General features: G+C 37.0%; 1 protein-coding gene and 1 pseudogene across 3 annotated transcripts in view; both read left to right on the top strand.

Annotated features, from left to right (window-relative positions):
• The window catches only part of SHPRH (SNF2 histone linker PHD RING helicase), a 91,272-nt gene extending 80,412 nt beyond the window's left edge, over positions 1 to 10,860 (top strand). For 2 of the 3 annotated variants that reach the window (XM_069487683.1, XM_069487682.1), the window contains exons 26-30: positions 269 to 361; positions 1,058 to 1,144; positions 1,937 to 2,115; positions 7,352 to 7,432; positions 8,895 to 10,860. In XM_069487683.1, coding sequence (XP_069343784.1) covers positions 269 to 361; positions 1,058 to 1,144; positions 1,937 to 2,115; positions 7,352 to 7,432; positions 8,895 to 8,991 — 537 coding nt within the window. In that variant the 3' untranslated portion in view covers positions 8,992 to 10,860. The remainder of the gene's footprint in view (positions 1 to 268; positions 362 to 1,057; positions 1,145 to 1,936; positions 2,116 to 7,351; positions 7,433 to 8,894) is intronic. The other variant, XM_069487684.1, reaches the window with a different exon arrangement.
• A 6,535-nt stretch (positions 10,861 to 17,395) lies between these two features.
• On the top strand, positions 17,396 to 22,124 carry LOC138396001 (non-histone chromosomal protein HMG-17-like; annotated as a pseudogene).
• The last annotated feature ends 1,391 nt before the right edge of the window (positions 22,125 to 23,515 follow it).

Raw genomic sequence — 23,515 nt, 5'->3', positions numbered from 1 at the left:
TCGTCATAGTCATATCATTTTATGACTTTCTGGTGTTCTTTTATATTCAAATCTCTCTGGGTATAAATTTCACAACTTCTACAATTTGAGGCTAAAAATTTCCAGCAAGCACAAAATTAAAAAAAGTAAACACATATGCACCTAATAATTTGTTTTGATACACATATAGTTTTGATAATAAAAAATGTTTTATATTGCTTTTCTTTTCCATTGTTAACTATATTTTATTTGGTAATGATGTGGTTTTTTTTTTCCTTTTTGTTAAAAGGGCAGCCATTCTACAAAAGTGGAAGCTGTGGTCAGAACTCTGATGAAAATACAGCTTAGAGATCCAGGGGCTAAAGCACTTGTTTTCTCAACGGTAAAATCAACATTTTGATCCTTAATATTAACTTGGACTAACTTCCTGTCTCTAATCAGCTTATGTCTAAGAACTTATTTTTAATATTTACCATAATATAGTTAAGATTTAGAATTACTATTAGATTTTTCTCCATATTAGGTTTTTTCCCCAATTCCATAAGAGGAGAATTATTTTTAGAAAAATTTGATGATACCACAAGGCAATTCCTATAACTATGTTTCATGATTTTATATTAATTTCCTTTAGGGATTTTCTGATTTTAATATTTTAAAAATTGAAATCACTAACCTTGAAAGTCTCATCTCAGAATTGAATATGGTTAAGAAAATTAATTTACTAAATAAAGGGTTGAATAAAAACGTGCAGTTTTCATTTTTGGAAGATAATAACCACATCCAATACACATTCTATTATTTATTTTCTATTATTGGTTTATCTTAATTCAATTTTCAAAGATATTAATGTTTTTTACTCTATTTTTCAGCCAGCATTTGATGCAAAAAATAAAAATATACACCATTACTGTTTCAAGATAGAGCTAAATAACATTGATGGTACTACATTTAAGGGTTTTGTTTTTACTTTTACTTAATTAACCTTGTACAATTTAATTTGATTTAGTCCCTTTTCAATTCCTCTTTAGATAAAAGCTGTGTGTAAATACTGGTTTTCTTATTGTTTTATGTATTCTAGTGGCAAGATGTATTAGACATTATTTCAAAAGCTCTCACTGACAACAACATGGAATTTGCACAGATCAGTCGGGTTAAGACATTTCAGGTATGTCAAGATTTTACTCCTGTTTTTTTGTAGTAGAGTCAGTTGGAAATTGAAACTGCTATTAAGTAGCTTACTTACATTTATTGTCTTGTGTCAGATAAGCCACATAAGCAGGGTTTGACTTCTTGATGAGTTATAAAACTAACATTTAAAAGCAAAGTAGAGAAACCGTAGGTGTTTTGGTCTATTCAATTGTAGCCATAACAAGACCATCTTTTTTTTTTAAAGATCTTCTGACTTGGAGTCTTTACAATATAGGAAAAGATTGACCATGATATACCTTTTGAATGAACAGGGGTCTGGTGCCCCAGGGAATAGGTTCTAAAGACATTGTGTCAGGCAAAACTGCATATGGTCAAAATTGTCCTTATATCACGCTGAGCACAGTGACAGGTGCACATCCTAAGACACACACAAAGACCAAATGAAAATTTAGCAGATTCATGTCTCTTAACTCACATGAACTCTAGCACATCTTTCTTTCTTTCTTTCTCTCTTTGTCCTCTAAGCTTATGTAGTTTAATTTACATATACCGCATGTATCTATCTTGTGATGTGATTGCACTATATATTATAAAGAATAAGAGAGCTTATATGATACTTTCCTCATAATTAAAGTCAAGCAACAAGTTTACATTTTCTAAAATTGGTAATTTTGCATTTAATTTTCTTTAGTAGTTACATTTCACAAAGACCTAATGGATACCATTAGACATCTTTATAGTGGGCTATAACATACTGCTCTTATTTTAACTGATCCAGCTAAAATTAAAATGTACCTTTCTTTTTTAGGAGAACCTTTCAGCATTTAAACGTGATCCCCAAATCAATATTTTGCTGCTGCCCCTGCACACAGGTTCTAATGGATTAACTATCATTGAAGCAACTCATGTTCTCTTGGTGGAGCCCATATTGAACCCTGCCCATGAGCTTCAGGCCATAGGGAGGGTGCACCGAATTGGACAGACAAAGTAAGGACTAAAATTAGCATCAGTCACAATTGCTTCAGTTTTCTAAGGAACCAAGACAGCACTTAAACTCTTCATTTATGTTCATCATAGCCTATTTGTTTTTAATTACTGCCTTATTTATTAAATTTTTAAGCATTATTATACGACCAAAAGGCATGAGATTTCCAACCCTCCCTCCTCCAAGCAGCAAACCTCCAAATTTTCCCAAATTTTTGTCTTTCCCACAAAAACCTGATCACTTCATCAAAAAAGCTTGTTAGAAATACTTAAGACAGCTACAAAGTTGAAGGCATCCATCGTGACTTTGAGAAGAATGGATTTTTGATTGTCTGAAATAGGCCTGTGTTTAAAAGAAGATATATCTCATACACGACTGAAAATGGCTCGTTTTAAAGTTCTTACCCTTAGGAAAAGACATCCCCCAGGTCAGCTCTAAGAAAGAACTAGATTTTGTTTAAGGCCCAAAGCAAACCTAACAGTGAAAATTATGTGGTATGTATTACCTTTATTCAAATATCAGAATGGATGATTATCTTTTTAAGGCCCCCTAGATGTATTACCTCCTGGATGTTAGATGCCTTGAATGTTTTTTAAAAAGACACACATCCACACTAAACTCTCATTAAATCAATATTTATATATTGAGTACCTACTATATGTCAGGCATTATGCTAAATATTGAAGATTCAAATTGAATAAGACAATCTTTTCCCCCAAGGAGGTCATTATGTAGTACAGGAAACAGATGATTTAAAGTATTACAGTAGAATGTGTGAAAGTTTAATAATAGAAGTACTGGGTTAACAATAAAGGCAGTGATCACTTGTGTCCTAGAGAGCCAGGGAAGACGTTATTATATTGAGTCTTGAAGGAATAATTATTTCAGAGTTGGGCTAGAAAAGGGTATTCACACAGCCAAAGAGAGTTGTATATATAAAAACACAGTGGTGGTAAAAAACATATTTCTGAGGTCTGTGAAGAGTTTGGAATTGCTGGAGTATCAAGTATGAGAAAGGCCGTAGCAGGAGATGAGGTCTTTCGTGTCATACTCAGAAACATGGGCTGCTCTGTAAGCAGTTCCTGGGAGAGCAAATAAAGAGTTTTAATTTTAAGCAGGGAAGAGGTATGTTAATTAAACAAACCTTTAACAAAATAGGGCAAAGTAGCATAACTGAAATAAATGCAGGCTCATTCTAAAGTACCACCAAGCGTCATTTAAAATGCAGTTACATCTTATTTGTTTTTGTTGGTTTTGTTCTGTATTTTTAGACATTAGTTTCTTGTCCTACCAGTGTTATTCTAAAGCACAGACTGGACTCATCTCAGGTTTAAAGCCACAAGTAAAAGGCTCTTACTATACTTCCTTAGTAAATCGATTTTTCTAGTCTCTGAAGAGACCATCTTAAGTGTTCTCTATCTTCCTCCTCCATGTTGATGAAAATCTTGCCTCATACAGGGGAAACGAATACAGTCAGATTAGAAGCACCTCATCTTTCCATCATCAACTTAAACACTCTGCCTGCATCAGTACCCACATACTTCATTCATTAGGTCTTTATCGAGCATTTTTTCTGTGCCAGGCACTGTTTTAAATACTGGAGATCCTCATGGAGCTTAATTCTAGTTGTAAGGGGACATCCCTTGTAAGGCAGAGAGACAGATGGTAAACAGCAAACATAGTAAGTAAAATATAGACTACGTTAGGAGATGGAAAAGTAGAGCAGGGTGAGGAAGTTTATGAGAGCAGGTGGCTGGGCAGAAAGGCATGAAAGGGCTTATTGAGAAGGTAGCATCTGAGCAGAGACTTGAAAGAGGTGGGGAAGTTAGTCATGCAGATATCTTGGGAAAGAATGTTCAAGTAGACAGTGTACTCAGTGCAAAGGCCCCAAGTCAGGGGTATGGTATGTTTGGGGAATAGCAAGGAGCCCGGGTTGCTGGAATGGAGTGAGCCAAGGGGAGAGAAGCAGGAGATGAAATGGAAGGCTTTGGTGGAGAGGGGATTACACTGGGCCCAGGAGGCCACTGTGAGGATGTTGCTTTTACTCTCTGGAAGGCAGAGAGCCATTGGAAGGCTTGGAGCAGAGGTGTGGCATGATCTCACTTAAGTTTTGAAAAAATAATTGAGTGCTGTGTTGGGGTGGGAGTGGGTGAAGGGGGGCAAAGTAGAGTAGAAACAGAGAACCGTGGAGGCCATTGCAGTTGTCCTGGTGAGAGCTGAAGGTGACCTGACCATGGTGGCAGCAGTGTACATGGTGAGAAGTGGTCAGGTTCTGGATATATTTTGAAGGTAGAACTGATACTATTTGTGGACAGCCTGGACAATAGAGTGTGAGAATGTCAAGGATAACACTGTGGGTTTTGGTCTGGACAACTAGAAGGATCAAGTAGCCTTGATCTCAGCTGGGGAAGACTACTGGGTAGAGAAGATTTAGTGAGAGAACAGAAATTTACCTCAGATATAAGTTTGAGATGTTTATTAGATATCCAAATAGAGATTTTTACTCTGTAATTAGATGTATAAATCAGAGTTCAGGAGAGAAGTTTGGGCTACAGATACACATTTGGAAGTCAACAGTATATAATGGCATTTTTAAGTCATGAGATTAAATGAGATTACCTAGGAAGTGAGTGTAGGTAGAAAAGAGGAACATAGACTAAACTCCAGGGCACCAAAGTAAAAAGGTTCCAGAAGAAGAGAAGGAACCAGCAAAAGTGACAGATAAAGATCAATGAGTTAGGAAGAAAACCACAGAAGACAGATGTCCTGGGAGTTAAGTAAAGAGCATAACTCAAGAAAGAGGATATGGTCAACTGTGTCAAGTGCTATGAAAATGTCAAGGAAGATTAGGATTGAGAATTGATCATTAGTTTTAGCAGTATGGAGATAAAAACCAATTTTGATGAAGTGGTGGAGGTAACAGCCTGATTTGAGGGTATGAGAGAATGGAATTTTGTGTATTTCTTATTTAACAAATATTAATAGAACAAAGAGAGGTTAGGCAACTTGTCAATAGTCACACAGCTAGTAAAAGTGGTGGAAATTTTCAGGCATAGCTATTCTGCACCACAGTCCATGCTTTAACCACAACATACTGCTGCTTCTGTGTAGCTGGAAGGACTAGTATTTTGAAGAGTTTTGCTGCAGAGAAGAGCAGAGAAAAGGAAGAGAATGAAATCAAGAAAGTTGTTTTTTTTTTTTTTTCCTTTCAAATGGGAGAATTAAGAGAATGATATGATTCATTAGAGACGGAAAAAACTAATGAGACGAGAGCGGGAGGAGAATGCTGGGACAGTGTTCTTGAGTAGGCAAGAGGATATGGGGTATATTAGTAATACTGAAGCAGAGGGATTGTTTTAGGTAGGAACGCAGCTATGTCATCTGTAGTGATGGGCAGGAAGGTACTGTATATTCCTTCCCTTTTATTACAGCAGCAGAAGTGTCCCTTTTCTTTCAAAAGCCATTCCATTTGCCCCGGATCCCATCCCTTCTCATGCTCTCAGTGACTTTCCTTTTGTACAGGTTGAGTATCCCTTAACTGAAATGCTTGGGACCAGAAGTCCCAAGTCAGATTTTGGCTTTTTTACAGATTTTAGAATATTTATAATACATAATGAGATATCTTGGGGATGAGACCCAAGTCTAAACATGAAATTCATTTATGTTTCATATATATCTTATACATATAACTGAAGGTAACTTTATTAAATATTTTTAATAATTTTGTGGATGAAACAAAGTTTTGACTGCAACCCGTCACATGAGGTCAGGTATGGAATTTTCCAAATGTGACATCATGTTGGCACTCAAAATTTCAGAGTTTGGAGCATTTTAGATTTTGGGTTTTTGGATTTCAGATGCTCAACCTGTACTATATCACCACATAGATGTGTTTTAATATTATCCATGTTTAAAAATAAAAAACAAACACTTCCCTACATTCCACCTCCACCTGCTTATCTCCCGTTCGCTCTCATCCTTTCTGATTCTTTTTTTTCCTCCCCACCATATCACTGAAATGAGGCTTATAACATTATTAATGACCTGCTTCTTGACAGTGGTCTGAGGGTTGTTTTTCTCCATCTATCTACACTCCCTAGGTGAGTTCATCTGATATCAGGGCTTCAAGTACAATTCGCACATGGATGACTCTCAAATGTTTACCCCCTGGCCCAGACGTGCACTTATCCAGGTTCATATCCAGTTTTGTCTTTGTACACATATCTCTGGACTCTGTTGCCTCCCTTAGATACCTGTCTAATGGGTGTCTAATAGGTTTACATGGACAAAACAAAACTGTGTTCCTATTGCACTCCCCTGCCCCAAGCCTTCCCCAGTTTACAGCGTGGCACTGTTGCCTATAGTTGCTCAGATCAGATGTCTAGGGCTTTTCCATACTTCTCTTTGCACATCTCACATCCAAATCATCATTTAAGTCTTGTCAGCTCTACTGTCAAGAGATATTCCAGATCTACTTAACTACTTACAGTCTCCACTGATACGACTGTAGTACAATTCACTTCTCTCACCTGGATGACTACAGAACCTGGCTTCTCTGGCTTCTCTGTATGGTGTGGCACCACTCATGCCATCAGACAGTATATCCTCTACACAGCAACCAAAGAGATTTCTAAAGAATAATCAAGTATAAGTCAAATCATGCATAAAACTCCCTGAGAGTTTCCCATTATAACCACAATGAAATCCAGATTCTTGGTCATGTCCTGCAAGAAAGACACTATGTGATCTGGCCTCTCCATGATCTCCAACCTCATTTCCACCTCTCTCTCTCTCTCGTTTACAGTATGCTTCTACCATGCTAGCCTTCTTTTGACCCCTTGAACATTGTAAGCTTATTCCAAGTGTGTTCTCTTCCCAGGGACTATGCACACATGTGCTGCTTCTTCCTTTTGGTATTCTTCCTGCACCTCCTCCCGCTGGCCTCATTCCCATCACTCTGTTTCAACTCCTATGTCAGCCTCCTTATGGCATTGTCTGTACCTGAAATTATCTTATTTCTTTCTCTGTTTGTTTTCTGTCTTCCTGCATTAGAATGTTAGTTCGTGAAGATTAAATGGTTTGTTTTATTTGCTGCAGAATCTCCCCCAGCACCTTGATTAGTACCTGCCACAAGTGGGCACCAACTGACTAATGCATAGAGAGTATAATATGTGAAGTCAGTTTGTACCAATTAGTTTTAAGATGTTTTTAAGCTTAAAATTATTGTGTGCCTTCTAGACCTACTATTGTACACAGATTCTTAATTAAAGCAACAATAGAAGAAAGAATGCAGGCAATGCTGAAAACTGCTGAGAAAAGGTAGGTAACAATTTGCTACCACTAGATGGGGGAAGTTTTCCTTTTTTTTTTTTTTTTTTTTTCCTTTTTAAGCAACTCAGGACATGTAAAGTTTTCCTGTTTATTTAAGTTTGTGTACATGTTTGGAACTTCTTCACTTAGATGGCAACAAAATATATAAACATTTTGCCTATTCAGTGTTTCCCAGTAATGCTCTAGACGTTCTATATTTGAATTAATTTATTAATAGGTTATAATGTGTAAAAATATTTAGACTACGTTACATTTCTTTGCCACATTGGATCACTTTTTAAATGAAATAAATCTGTATGCCTGACTTATAAGCCTTAGCCTGATATATGTAAACTAAACTTGTATTGCTGCTTTATACATCACACTTACCAGTCATGTGCAGATAGGAATATCTGGACTTTAAAACTTGGCTGGTAATTGTGGTGTCAATTCCAAAGGCAGAGAGGCCAAAACAGTCTTAATTTTAAAAACTTGACCTTTGGAATCATAAAACTTTCGAATGTTTATGCCATAATTTTTCTTTAAGGTCATTTTGAAAACAAACCAATGCCTTTCTGCATCCTTGGGAGATAGGTAGGATTGGAAGATAACCAAGAAAGAGATTATTACCTTAGAAGGGATTGTTTCCACAGAGGTACTTTGCATAGCAAAAAAGCAATTAGAAACCAGAAATTTCCTTCTACTGGTGGCTTATGGGAAGGAAAGAGGCTACCCCAAGAGCTTTTTACCTAAAAAATGAAGGCTTTTTATTCTTGTTTCCATGTGTAACAGACTTCAGTGATTTTTAATTTAAGCTGCTTTAATAAAATAGCAATTAAAAGGGCCATTGAAATTCTCTTGAAACAAATTAACTTTAGGCCAGGCATGGTGGCTCATGCTTGTAATCCTAGCACTTTGAGAGACTAAGGCGGGCGGGTGGCTTGAGGACAGGAATTCATCAAGATCAGTCTGGGCAACATAGCGAGACCCCATCTCTAAAAAAAATTAAAAATAAGCCAGGCGTGGAGGTGCATGCCTGTAGTCCTAGCTATTCGGTAGACTGAGGCAGGAGGAGCCTAGGAGTTTGAGGTTGCAGTGAGCTATGATCATGCCACTGCACTCTAGCCCAGGTGTCAAAGCAAGACCCTGTCCAAAAAAAAAATTAGATGGTAAGAAGGTACATTGTAAGGTAAGAGCCTTAGTAGCAATTGTCAGGGGCTTTATTCTTTTACTAATTGCACAGAAAAAAAATTTTATGACAAGACCTGAAAATAATATATAAAAGTCTTCACTAATTTTGATAAGATTTTATAATTTCATTGCCTGTTTTCTTCTGTGATTTTCTTATGGCCCAATTACAAAAACTTAAGAACAAATATGTGTTTAGTTTTATTTTATTACAAATATAATCACTGATTCACTGATTTTGGGGGGTTTCTCTCTGACTGTGCTCGCTTGGAAAACCCTGCAGTCACACGAACTCATCAGTGAAGCATTCAGAGGCCTCCGTCTTGACCGTGGCTGATCTGGCAGACCTGTTTACCAAAGAAACTGAAGAGCTTGAATGAATTACACTTGACTCAATCCACAGACTTCAATGTATTAATAAACTTTCATAGCTGTAAAGCAAAGTTAGAAGTTTAAAACTCTAGTAGATGTCAGTAAACACTGTTACTAGTTGAATGAGTTTGTTTCTTTTTTTGGTTATACAGTGGCCTAGTGCTTATTGAATCATCTTCAGTATACTGTTTTCAGAAGATCTATAAAGATTTTAATTTTACACTCCTAATAAAACATTTATTTTTGTTCCAAAGAATATCTATATCTGATGAGGCAAGAGAATTAAGAGAAGTAATGGGTACTTTCCTTTTGAAAAGATAAGTTGTAAAAAGAGTTGGAGTAAAAAAGAAAGTGAACTAGTCTAGTTTTATATGACCTGACATATTCAGCCAACATAGGTCTCATTTTTGGAAGGGCCGTCAGTGTCTATAGCACATGATTCACCAATATCTTGTTAGTAGTATTTTAAGTAGGTGGTGAATTATATTAACTCTTAGTTATTTGAGTAGGTTTAGACTCCATGCATACTAATTTAATAGTAATACAACTCCTAAAAATAATGTTAGATAATTGTTTCTTTTTTCTGTATCTTGCTACTTAAAATCAAAACACTGAAAACTTTTCATATTTCTATTATGTATTAAGTAGTGTCAGTGTAAGCAGTTAACTCCAAATAGAATTTTTAAATGTACTAATGTTTACCTTAAAATTATCTGCTTTCTCTACTCTTAATTTTTCTTATTGTTAAGTTTTTATACATTTTTAAGGTTGATGTATCTGTAAATATGGCAATTTTTATGATTTTAAGTCTTATTATAACATGGAAAATATGGCAAGGTTTTTTTTTAATCATTATACTGATGTTTTGGATTCTCTTTCTTTCCTGTGTTCTTGTGTAACTAGACTTTTTAGCCACAAATACCTAAATTTGAAGTTTGTTATTTAATCCAATTCTTCCCTTAAGGACTAGCATTTGATCTTTTGAACAAGAGAATGCTGTGTTCATATAAGCAGATAGTTGCAAGTGATAACTGAGTGTTTCTTCTTCTGTGAAGAATCAATGGACTTTGAAATCGCTGAAAATAAGGAGTAGCTTGTTGTATCCTAGCCATTTGATGTAATACAAATGTTCTTGTTTTGTTTTCTTTTCCTTGAGCCTTCAGAGTTTTAACTGACCCTCAGGACTCATTCATTAGCTCCTACTTAGCTGCCCAGAAAACTAATAGAAATATCCCATGAATCACATTTGTCCAACAGGCTTTGGTGCTTAGTTAAGGTGCATCTTCTTACTCTAGGTTTTTCGGGTGATATAATTCAGCTGAAGAGAACACACATTTTTTGGTGCTTATTCTTCAGTTGAAGAGAGATATGCATTGATTCTTTTATATGAAATTCAATGGAACTATTAATATTTTTGTAGCTCTTTGCATATTATAAAGAGCTTTCCTGTACATTTACGTATTTAATTTGCCTAACAGTCCTGTGAAGTTGATATAATTAATATCATTCCTGTTTTAAAGGTAGAGAACTGAGGTTCAGAAATATTGAGAAACTTGCCTATGGCATATAGCAAGTAAACAGTGGAGCCCAGTTTCCCTGACTCCAAATCTCATGTTCTTCTACAAGTCACATGTCATGCTAAGGTTCCGAAGGCCCATGCTTATAATTTAATAATGACTATTTCAGTATTTCTTTCAGTTTGTTTCCTAGTATTACCTTCTGAGTTGTGCTTTAGAGAAAACAATTTGATATGCTTCAATTTTGTAAAAATAAAAAGGACATATATATATATATAAATATACTTATCTGTATTAGAGAAAAACTGCTCTTATTTATTTCTGTAAGATATCAATTAAATATTTTAGTGGAAATTGAAATTGTGGGATTATTTAATTTCTAAACCATGGAACAAACATACAAGATGTTTTTGTCTCAACAAAAGATGTCAAAATTGCTAATACTACAAAATTCCATATTTTAAATGCATTTGTTATTTCTTCAAAACAATTGTGACAGTTCTTCCAGTTGTTCAAAACAAATGCAAATCTAATCTCCCACATCTTGGCTGCAAACAAGGGATTTTTAAGTGTTATTCCTCCATCATTTTATATTCTCTGAAATGTCACTGTACTCATAAGTAGTTTTCTTAAATGAGTGCTATACTAATGAAGTAGTGAAAAAAATGAGATAGTCCCAATTCGTAGAATAGCTCTAATCCTTAGAAATTAAATGTGTTTGAATCTGGAGAATCATTCTCTGTTAAATGACTCCAGATGTGCTGACTAGAACTGGAAAGATTTATTTATATACAATATAAACTACATATACCTAATTCCACAGCCTTTTGCTTCAAACCCAGATAGCTGTACTATGTTTATTGCAGCTTCAACTTCTCTATTTGTGACCTCAGCAGAATGAGCCATGCATTTAGTTTTAGGAATTGATCCCTTTCATATCCCGTTAACAACAAATACAAATCTTAACGTGACAATTTAACATGTAACTAATATTTTACAAATAATTACCAAACCTTTGTCCAAGGACCCATTTTCAATCTGGGATCTTTCCAGACCTGTGATATATATGCCAGTACAGTTATGATCAGTGACGCTTCCAGTCCCCTAAGAATCAAACATTTGTGCCCAAATTTCCTTAGAAATGTGGTTTCTCCTAACTTTATTAATTACGTATTTAGAGTATACCTACTAAAATCACCTGTGGTCATTTTCTGTCAAGACCATTTAGTTTACGTTTACCAGGTCATGTCCCTATATCTGCAGCCAAAGCCATAAGGCACCTTGTGTTCTCCCAGATTCCCATCATCAAATGAGTGCTACAGTCAGTTATTTTCCCAGACCCTTTGTAAGAATTTCCATTGACTAAGATAAGTGCATCATTGCCTGTTGATAATACTGAATGTATTTTTCCTTTGACTGTCACAGAATCATGGCTTCTTTGGTAAATGCAAATCTATGTTTTAAACAGGAATGGATTTTAGTTTCTGGTCTTTATCAGAATGTTTATAAATGATGCAGCTATTAAACTGTGAAAGCAACAGTGCAGCATGTTCTGTTTACCTAAAACTTCTTCAATACCTCTCACTTCTCTAATCCCTAATTATAATCAGGTTATTGCTTATATTCTGCAGGTGACCATTCTACCCTGCACACAGGTTCGCCCTCCCAAGAGGTTGGCTACCAGCGTGATATGGTACAAATAAATACTAGACACAGCGCTTCTGTCTTCTTAAGTTGTTGATGAACACTCAAGCAGTCATCTAGTTTATACAGTGATTTAAGAGATTATTTTTATTCATAATCTTCATTTAGCAAAAGAAGATTAGCAAGTTTCCTTCTTAAATGGTTTTGTCCTTTCAAGAATTCTGATAAAGATCTTTACTGAGTAAACCGCCTTTTTTTTTTTTTTAAGTTAGGGACCGGGTCTCGCTCTGTCACCCAGGCTTGAGTGCAGTGGTGTGATCATAGCTCACTGCAACCTCAAACTCCTGGGCCCAAGTGATCCTCCCACCTCAGCCTCCCGTGTTTCTGGGACTACAGGCACGTGCCACCATACCCAGCTAGTAAACCACCTTTTAATTCTCTCTTGTTTTCCTTCCTTTCTAACATTATTCCTTCCTTGCTTTCAATATTATTTCCTCTCTGGTTTTGAAACTCTATGTCTAGGTATTGGAAAAAGCAGTTTATTCACCATTACATAAAAAGAACACTTGTCAGACCACTGTCCAAGCATCCTAACCAGGAGTAAATGGACTTAGGGGTAGAGGGAGGGTCCACAGGGGCTCTTCAAAGGGTAAACTGACAAAATTGTGTACATTCCAGCAGCTCCTTAGAAAGAATGCATTATTGTTTGTCAGATTCTCAGAGGAATTCAAGGCCTGAAAAGGACCCATTGCTGTGGACCAGCAGTTTCTGAATGTGGGCCTTGGGGCTCCCCAAGGCTCCAGAGAGTCTGAAATTCCCTAGGATTTTCTTCATATATGTCAGTGAAAACAACATAGTCACTACATTTATTAATGAAGCAGGTATATGAGAATCTAGTTGCCTTCAATTAAGGAACATTAAAGAGATTTGCACAATTCTAAAAAAATAACATTCTTTTCACTTTTTTCTTTATTTTGGAAAACAGTTATTTCTCATTTGAAAATATGTTAACATACAATAGATTTATTTTTTAATGAGTTAATATTTTCAGCTCAATTTTAATTCTAGTATGGTAAATAGTTGTGAATATAACTCATATACACAAAGGCTCTTTAGAGTCCTCAATAATTTGGGGGCATATAAAGGATTCCTGAGCCCCAAAAGTTTGAGAACCACTGTGAGAGCCTGCATCATCTTCATCAAGACCAAGGCAAGGAATTGGCATAAATTTTCTAGCCCAGCTTGTAGCTAAGTGCTATGCGCACATTTTTATTGATCATAATCAAAGGCCTTATTGTAGAAACATCTCCCTGCAAAGCAGCAGCAGTATAGGCAAGTTCAGTGGACTTTGTATAAGGAGTTCCATTTAATTTTGGACCTCATGCTTTGTTTGAAAAAAAATTAAATGATTGAGGTTGCATATAGCACCTTTTTAAACCAAACTTTATTTCCATGTGAATGTAAAATAAACAGTAATGTTGTGTGACTGCTCTATGACCACAGAGATAATTGCCACCTGTGGTGGTCAGTTTTATGCATCAACTTGGCAAGGCTGTAATCCCAGTCATTCAATCAAACACTAATCTCTGTGTTGTTGAGAAAGTATTTTATAGATGTGATTAAAGTCCATAATCAGCCTATTTTGAGTAAGGAAGATAATCCTAGATAACCTCAGTGGGCTTGATTTAATCAGTCAGTTGAAGGGGTTTAAGGACAGACGTACAACTTCCCAGAAGAAATTCTACCTGTGAACACCAGCTTTGGTTTCTTTCTCTGCCCTCCCCGGTGGCTGGCCCTCTGGATTTTGGACTTGCCTAGCCAGTCCCCACAATTGTGTAAGCCAATTCCTTGCAATAAATCCCTTAATATATTGCTGCTACTGGTTTGGTTTCTCTGGTTGAATCCTGATTGAACACCACCCTTGGGGAAAATGTTCAAATGCACAAGACAAGGTACCCAAATGCAGAATTTTTACTTAGCAAATGGTGATACTGTTTATTCTGCCACTTTTAAATAACATTTATTAATAATGTTTCTAAGAAAATATATCCAAAAATGTTTAGACATGATCTAAACATGTAAAGAATAAAGGTTGTGCAAAAAAATGAGATAGCTTGAAATGAGTATGACTGGTGTCCATTAGTGGCCTCCAGTGTGGTGTGTACCTAGGAATAGACAAGGAAATCATTAAAGCATGGAAAGAAAATACTGGAAATTATATTGGGTGGGTAATATAGTCTGGATATTTGTCCCTCCAAATCTCATGTTTAAATTTGATCCCAGTGTTGGAGGTGGGGCCTGGTGGGAGGTGTCTGGGTCACGTGGGCTGATCCCTCCCTCATGAATGGCTTAGTGCTGTTCTAGCAATGATAAGTGAGTTCTGTCTCTGTTAGTTCCTGTGAGAATTGCTTGTTAAAAAGAGCCTGACACTTCCCTCTTCCCTCCCCTCTCTCTCTCTCTCTCTTCCTTCCCCTTCGCCCTCCCCCATAAGTAGAAGCTTCCTGAGTCCCTCACCAGAAGCTGATACTGGCGCCATGCTTGTACAGTCTGCAGAACCATGAGCCAAATAAAGAAACCTCTTTTCTTTATAAATTACCCAGCCACACGTATTTCCCGTATAGGAACACAAACTAAGACAGTGGGAGAGTATTCATGAAAGAGGAATTAAGCTTTCCCTTATTAAATCTGCAGATCTACAAGAATGCCCTTATTCCCATCCACTTATCAGACAGTCACGTGTCACCTATAAGTAGAGGTGGGAGCTGCTCAATACGGAAAGGTGGACAATGGTGCTCCTATTTATTTACTCCCAATATATTGTTCCCATGTGCCTGATTACAAGAGTTTACATTGCAGGTTATACTATCTAGCTTTAAACTCACTTCCTTAAAATGAACAAGTGACATGAAGAGATTCTTCCTACAAAGAATTTATGTATCAAAGGTAATGGTAATAATGCAACTACCAGGAAACAAGAAAATATCACAGCTGACACTACTAGTGAGTTCTGTTAGCCACATAACTAGGAAAAAACAAGACTGATCAGATGTGTTGAGATGTCAGCCAACTACAATTCTGGATTATCAAGAAGATCTGAAATATAGATTTACACCCATTATTAACAGAACTACATTCATATGTTTCTAATAGGTATATCTTTCCACTGTGACAACTCATAAACGGGAATTTTGAAATAAATTGAAACAGAACTTAGAATCAAATCTTCATTTGCCATTTGACAAAGTGCTGAACCAAAAAAATTAATGAAGTATATTCAATAGCCTTGTTTTTGTTTAAACATTTAAAAAAATTAAAAGTTTTAATGACAGCAAAGATTTTTGTCCCTTCAGTAAACAAAACCACAATATTTTACATTTTTTCATTCTTACTCTACCTATAATTTATATATGCTTTGAAATTGAAATATATAATAAGTTTATTTAAATTTTAAATAAATATGTATTGGATATACACTCTCACAGATCTTTTACTGATGAGGTATGTAATTAAAAAAGTTTGGAGATCACTGGAAGATAAGTAATTGTTGCTGTAATGAATGTGAGAGCATATTCATTCCAGTTATGCTTTCATCACTCAAAGCAATCTTAGGACTCTTAAATGTACTTTCAAAATCAGGTAGGAAATCATGCAGTTTCTTCATAACCTCACATTATTTTATTTTTTAACCGGAAGAAATATTTTCTATTTGATTACCACATTGCCTACCAGGCTTTGCCCTATATGTGTATACGTCTTGAAATGTTTTGTATTTTTAATCTTACAATTTGCAATCATGGGTCAAGAGTTTTGCAGGGGAAATGTAAACATAAGTTATATTAAGTAATTTTATTCCATGTCTTAAGTTTTTTTAGGTCAAGAAGTCTTTGGAGCACCTAATTTATGCTTAATAATAGATCATGTATTCCTTCATAAACTTTCTATTGTGTTTTTGGAGATAAACCTAGTAACATGAGGGGAAAAGTCAGCAATAAATATTCTATTTTCAGAAACTTTAAATACTAATAAAATTAATATTGCCAACAAATGTTAATACTCAGTCTTGTGCCTTCCGGTACTTTCAGGTTTATTTTTTCCCGACTACGCAATCAGGTAAAGGGGTTTGGTGAAGAATGTCACCATATATCAAGACGATAGGGAGAAGCTCATCACCTTTCCTACTGAATACAGAGGCAGAGGAGCCTATTTTAGAATGCATAAGGAATTATCAAAGGAGATAGTGAAATCCTTTCTGAAAAATTTTAAGAAAAGGCAAAGTTTTTTTTTTTTAAGTGCAGGTAAACTTCAAGAGGCACTTTTAAGTCCTATAGTTAAATAACTATGGTATTTTCCTTTTATGTTTGTCTTTTCTTTCTTCCAAAATACATGGTATTAAGTTTCAGAATCTCTTCAGCCAAATAAATAGTAAATACAAAAACATAGGGGGAAGGGACTACTATTTTCTTTTTTAAAAAATTAGTAAACAGGCTGGGCGCAGTGGCTCATGACTGTAATTACTCCTAGCACTCTGGGAGGCCGAGGCGGGCAGATCGTTTGAGCTCAGGAGTTCGAGACCAGCCTGAGCAAGAGCAAGACCCTGTCTCTACTAAAAATAGAAAGAAATGATTTGGACAGCTAAAAATATATGTAGAAAAAAATTAGCCGGGCATGGTGGCACATGCCTGTAGTCCCAGCTACTCGGGAGGCTGAGACAGAAGGATTGCTTAAGCCCAGGATTTTGAGGTTGCTGAGCTAGGCTGACGCCATGGCACTCTAGCCAGGGCAACAGAGTGAGACTCTGTCTCAAAAAAAAAAAAAAATTAGTAAACATAGAGCAACTATTTTTTTCAGTAGAAAAAGCAGTACCTTCCATTTACTGGGTGCTCAGTAGGTAGTTGTTGAATTTAACTGGTTGGAATGACTGATAAACATGATTCCCAACAGAGCAGAGTCATGTGGGTTACTAACTAACTTGCACAAATCCTGTCCACCAAAGGGATCCAGGAAATAAACACTGAAAAATCATTGAATGTTTCTGTAACTCTGTTCAATTATTAAATATGTGTTCATATTTAAGCTTACAAGAGGTTCTAACAGTACCAAATTTATATAAATCTTTTCCATGAACAGTAAGAAGTGCTATTTGATTCTTATTCTTTGATTTTGATATGAGTAATTATTATATAAACCGATTAGCTTTTATCTCCCAGTTTTACTTAATATTGCCTAAAGCTGGTTATTTCTTTTGACTGTTATGAATTTGCCTGCCAAGAAAAATAGTGGCTCTGCTTTGAAACCACAGAGCAGTTCCATTAACAGTAAATCCCAGATAGAAAGGGACCGTGAATTAGTTGAGGAAGCCATCCTCCACAATAATAAAGTATTACAGTGTTTCTCTCGTACTAGACAAAAATCATGGGTTTTCTTCTTTGGTAGTGGGCAAATTCAACCTTAAAAAGTATTGATACTCAATGATAAAAAGACAAATAATTTAAAAATGTGGAGAAGATTTGAATAGACATTCGTCCAAAGAAGATATACGAGTAACCAATAAGGACATGAAAAGATGATCAACATTAGTCACCTGGGAAGTGCATATCAAAACTGAAATGTGGAAAGCTGAAGGGGAGGGAGGAAGGAACAGGCAGAGCACAGAGGATTTTTAGGTCAGTGAAACTATTCTGTGTGCGACTACAGTGGTGGATACATGTCGTTATGCATTGGTCAAAACCCATAGAATGTACACCAGCAACCAGCAGTGAATCCCAATGTAAACTCTGGACTTTGGGTAATGATGTGTCAATATAGATTCATTGATTGTAACAAATGTGTGAGTGTGGTGGGGGGTGTTGACAGTGGAGGCAGTTATGTGTGGGGTTGGGGGGCCAGAGGGCATATGGGACTCCACGTTCTGCTCAGTTTTGCTGTGAACCTAAAACTGCTCTAGAAAATAAAGTCTATTTTAAAAAAAAATGCGATACCACTTCACACCTGCTAGAATGGCTATAATCAAAAAATAGTAACAAGTTTTGGTAAGAATATGGAGAATTCGAACCCTCATACATTGCTAGTGGGAATGTAAAGTGGTACAACAACTTTGGGAACCTTTTGTCCGTTTCCTAAAAAGTTAAATGCATGCCTGTCAACCATGCCACTCCTATGTACTTAAGAGAAAAGAAAACATATATCCACACAAAGTTTGTATTAATATGTGAACAGTCTGGCAGTTCCACAAGTCGTTACCATGTGACTAGGCAGTTCCACTCCTAGGCATACACCTGTGTGAGTCTGTTAGGGCCGCCATAACAAAATACCGCAGATTGAGTGGCTTAAACATCAGAAATTTATTTCTCACAGTTTTGGAGGGTAGCAGTTGAAGATCAAAGTGCTAGCAGGTCTGGTTTCTTCTGAGGTCTCTCTACTTGTCTTGCGGGGGGATGCGTTCTCTCTGTGTCCTCACAGGGTCTTTCTGTGCACACACGTCCCTAGTGTCTCTTTTATGAGAACACCATATGGGATTAGGTCCTGATGCTAGCAGCCTCATTTTAACTTCATCGCCTCTTTAAAGACCTTATCTCTAAATAAGATCACATTCTGAGATGTTAGAGTTTAGGCCTTCAACATATGAATTTTGGGGACTACAATTTAGCCCATAACAATACCTGAGAGAAATGAAAACATATGTCCACATAAAAATTTGTACACGAATGTTCATAGCAGCATTATTTATTATAGACAAAAGTGGAAACACCTCAAACATCCATCAAATGATAAATGGATGAACAAATGTGATTTATACTTTCAATGGAATATTATTTGTACAAAAAAATGAAGTACTGATACATGGTACAACGTGGATGAACCTTGAAAACATTATGTTAAGTGAAAGAAATCAGTCATAAAATAATGTATGCTTCTATTTATATGAAATGTCTAGAATAAGCCAATCTTTGTTTTATTTTATTTTTAGAGGCAGGCTCTCGGTATGTTGCCCAAGCTGGATTTGAACTCCTGAGCTTAAGCAATCCTCTGGCCTTAGCCTCCCAAGTAGCTGGGCTTGATTACCTGAGTATAATACCAGGCCTGGCAAGAATAGGCAGATCGTTAGAGAAAGAAAGCATATTTGTGGTTGCCTAGGGCTATGGGAGGAGCTGGAGTGACTACTAATAGGTATGGGGTTTCTTTATGGCTATGGTCCCCAAGCTAGACCAGTACCATTGCATAGCCTGTTAGGAACCAGGCTGCACAGCAGGAGATGAGTGGCAGGTAAGCGAGCAAAGCTTCATCAGTATCTACAGCTGCTCCCTATCGCTACCATCACTGTAAAGTAAAAGAAGTGACAGATCACAATTGGTCACTACAACTGGCAAAGTGGGATTATCTAGTTTTTCTATGCCAGTGAGAACAGATTAGGACAATTTATTTTTCCAACAGGAAAACACACAAATAGAAATCCATAGAAATGTGTATAATTTTTCTATTGTCCCTCAAATATCTACAATTCTGTTTCTCAGAATATATGCTTTCCATAGACCAAACACAAATTTGAAAGGGGAAAAAACTATCCTGGTGGTAGTACATTACAAAATTTATAAAGCTAAATGAGATTTTCTTCACATACTAAAACTGGTATAAACTTATTAAAACCTCTCTTTCAAAAGTATCTTTAGAGAATGTTTTTAAGCCACCATCAACATTGACTTCGACACATCAACAATGACTTCATTGCTTTAAAGCTATTTCTTAGCATTTAATGGAAAAAAATGAAAAAGTTACCCATATTGTTCACAAATTACTTAGTTTGTTTTAAAAAGTTAAGTCTCTCCTGAAAGAACAAATATCAGTCCCACTTAATCTTTTTTTTTTTTTTTTTTTTTTTTGAGACAGAGTCTCACTTTGTTGCCTGGGCTAGAGTGAGTGCCATGGCGTCAGCCTAGCTCACAGCAACCTCAAACTCCTGGGCTCAAGCGATCCTACTGCCTCAGCCTCCCGAGTAGCTGGGACTACAGGCACGCGCCACCATGCCCGGCTAATTTTTTTCTATATATATTTTAGTTGTCCATATAATTTCTTTCTATTTTTAGTAGAGACGGGGGTCTCGCTCTTGCTCAGGCTGGTCTCGAACTCCTGACCTTGAGCGATCCACCTGCCTCGGCCTCCCAGAGTGCTAGGATTACAGGCGTGAGCCACCGCGCCCGGCCCCACTTAATCTTTATCACTCCTGAGAGACTGTAAATAAATATTGTCAAGTTATAAAGCCCTATTTATGGCATGTTAGACACCAGTAATTCAAAAACAAACTTGGAGGACATGATGTTCCACAACCCGACCAGATCAAGTGTTAAAAGACCAAAAGGCAGGGTGATGGGCGGGGGAAAGGCCCCAGGACATCTGGGTGCCAAAGCTGCCTCTGCCCTCTTGGAGGAGTCCTTGACCTATCTGGGCCTATCTCCCCACATGCATTGTGAGAGGCAGGCCTTGAGATGTCCAAGGTCCATTTCTGAATCAGCAAGGCTGCATCCCTTGTATAAGAAGAGCTGGGCTTGACAATAAATATGTCCAAGGTATAAAGTTAGAGCACAAAGAAAAACGAACCAGTTTTTCCCTTCCATCTTCTCACAGAAGTTTGATATAGAGAAAATTAACAGTCAACTGCAACCAAAAAGTCAACTGGAAATGTAATTAAATCTTGGAGTCTATGGGGAAAAAAAATGGGATTCTTAGGGCCCTTCTTAATCTTTAATCTGCCTGTTATCACACCAGGTGAAGGGCCTTCACCACAGGGGTCATTAAAGACCTGTGGATTACAACAGAAGTTTTTACTAAAATGGTTCTTAGTTCTTCCCTACCACACACTTTCCTACACAAATATAGTCTATTTGACTAAACAGAACTTTTATCTTCTAAGCCACTGTTTTAAACACATAAGGTAGACCTTTTTCATTTCCAAGATCATATAAAATAGGGTTCTCTTTCTAATCTGGAAGTCATATTATTATCCTTGTTGATACAGCATCAACTCAATCACACTCCTTATTTTCAAGTTAAACCTGTGTTCAGATAGATCATAACACAAGAAAGGATTGAGGATATGGAATATTGAGAATGTAGAATATTATTTATGAAGAAACCAAGTGTAAACTTTTCATGTCATATTCATTTCAGACAAATTTTAGGCCTATAATAATCCAACTTGAAAACTGCTGGAGGTATCCTCCTAATGCCGGGTCTGATGACATAGGCAAAGCCATACTACAGAAGGGAGCAAGTAAGAAAACTGACAATTAACATAATATGTGAAGTGCCATAACAGAAGAAAAGTCTAAACCCAGTTTGAGGAGATGAAGAAAGCAGGGTATGAATGAGAGCCTGAACACTGAGTGAGACTGGCCAGATTCTGACGGGGATCAGGGGAGAGAGGAGAACACTGGATCAGAGGGGACAGTATTGCAAAAAGTTCCTGAGGCAAGGCAGATCAGATAGCATTTAGGATTAAGTATAGAGTTTGGGAGAATGGGAGCAGATAATGATGAAAGGAAAGATTAGAGAGGCAAGCGGGGACAGATCGTGGTGGAAAGGCATGTCTGTGGAGCCTTAATTTTCAAACACTTACACATATATACTGAGTCTTCATTTTATCTTCACAACAAACATACTTAGAAAGGGCATATTGTCATTTTTATAAAAGGGAAATGAAAAGCTCGAAGCCACACCCAAGAGAAAGGCTGAAGGGGATGCTGAAGGAAAGAAAGGCAAGGCCAAGGATGAACCACAGAGAAGATCTGCAAGGTTGTCTGCTAACCTTGCTCTTCCAAAGCCAGAGCCTTAGCCTAAAAAGGCCTCTGCAAAGAAGTGAGAGGAGGTTATCCAAAAGGAGAATGGGAAAAGCTGACGCTGGCAAGGAGGGAAGTAGCCCTGCAGAACATGGAGATGCCAGAACAGACCAGGCACAGAAAGCTGAAGGCACTGGAGATGCCCAGTGAAGTGTGTACATTCTTGATAACTGTGTGCTTCTGGTGACTGTACAGTTTGAAACACTATTTTTTTAATCAAGTTTTATAAAAATGCAGGATTTTGTTTTACCTTTTTTTTTTTAAAGCTATGTTGTTAGCACACAGAACACTTCATTGCTGTTTTGGGGGGGAGGGTCATATGCTCCTAACAGAATGTCTCTGATGCTGAATTGACGTGGGGAAAACATCTTTCCCATCTGGTTTTGAGCGACTGCCTCTTGGCTCTCAGGAGGAGGGATTCCCTGACGTTGACATGCATAGCCGCCTTGGCACAAATGCCTATGGTAGGGAAAAACTAAAATCTGTTTTTATGCTCTCTTCTCTCTCTCTCTCCCTTCAGCAGAGACTTAACTCCCTTAAACCCAGACACCTGCTGGGATCTGACTTCCAAGAAGCGGTTACCAGTATATCCAGTAATCTGGACTTTCCAATGACGTCACCAAGATGGCATCCCTCAAAAAGACCAGGGGTTCTATTTCTAGATTGTGGATCTTCAGATAAATTCTATCATTTTCATTTCATTTCCCGAAAGTCAGGATTGGCTCTTGAAAAGTTGTTAAACAACATGCTAAAAGTGAAATTTCAACCTTCACTCTAAACTTTCCCTGTTCAGAGCATCAAGTGAAGACTTCGTTGGGTTTTATAGTGGCTTTCTAATTTTGGTAAACCATTGAAGAAAGGAGTTTGAAAGTTGTTTTATACTTAATGATTATATGCCCATGGCCTGCTTGAAATACCATGATTGTTTATGAAAATTGTCTTTAATAAAGCTGGATACAGTTTGGCTTGGGAAAAAAATAAAGTGTTGTTGAGTGGTTGGGGGAAGAATATTGATAGCAGGTGTTCTCTTGCCTTTCATTCTGCAACTCACAAATTATTCCTAAGCCACAGATTTCCATGCCCTTCTGTACCACCCATTAGGAGGAAATCCACCCACATGGCTCTTATAGGATTTAAACCTTAGACTGCTTCCCTAGGGGGTCGTTGGCAGAAATAAAAAGTGACTCATTTGACAGAATTAGGATCCTGGGATTCTTGCTTCTATTTTTAATGGTATTAGATCCAGAGAATTCAAGTTATTAATGACAAACTTCATGGGTAAGTTAACTAAGTAAGAATGACAAACCACATGTTCCTTGGAGTGTGAAATGAATAGTCACCAACAACTTGGCAAGGTTAGGAGCAAATTTGTATTAATTCAGCAGTTGAGTAAGGTGGTGACCTGGCTATCCTCTCCATATGAGTGACTGGTCACCAGGTCACCACATGCTAAGCTAAATCCAGACAGAAGAGGCTTTTAAGTAATATAAAATTGACACTTGAACTCTGGGTCTTTGCATTTATTTGGGCAAGGATCCTCG

Source organism: Eulemur rufifrons, chromosome 15, assembly GCF_041146395.1.
Source record: "Eulemur rufifrons isolate Redbay chromosome 15, OSU_ERuf_1, whole genome shotgun sequence".
NCBI lineage: Eukaryota > Metazoa > Chordata > Mammalia > Primates > Lemuridae > Eulemur > Eulemur rufifrons.
Note: the sequence above shows the minus strand (reverse complement) of the source record. Positions and strands in the feature narration are given on the sequence as shown.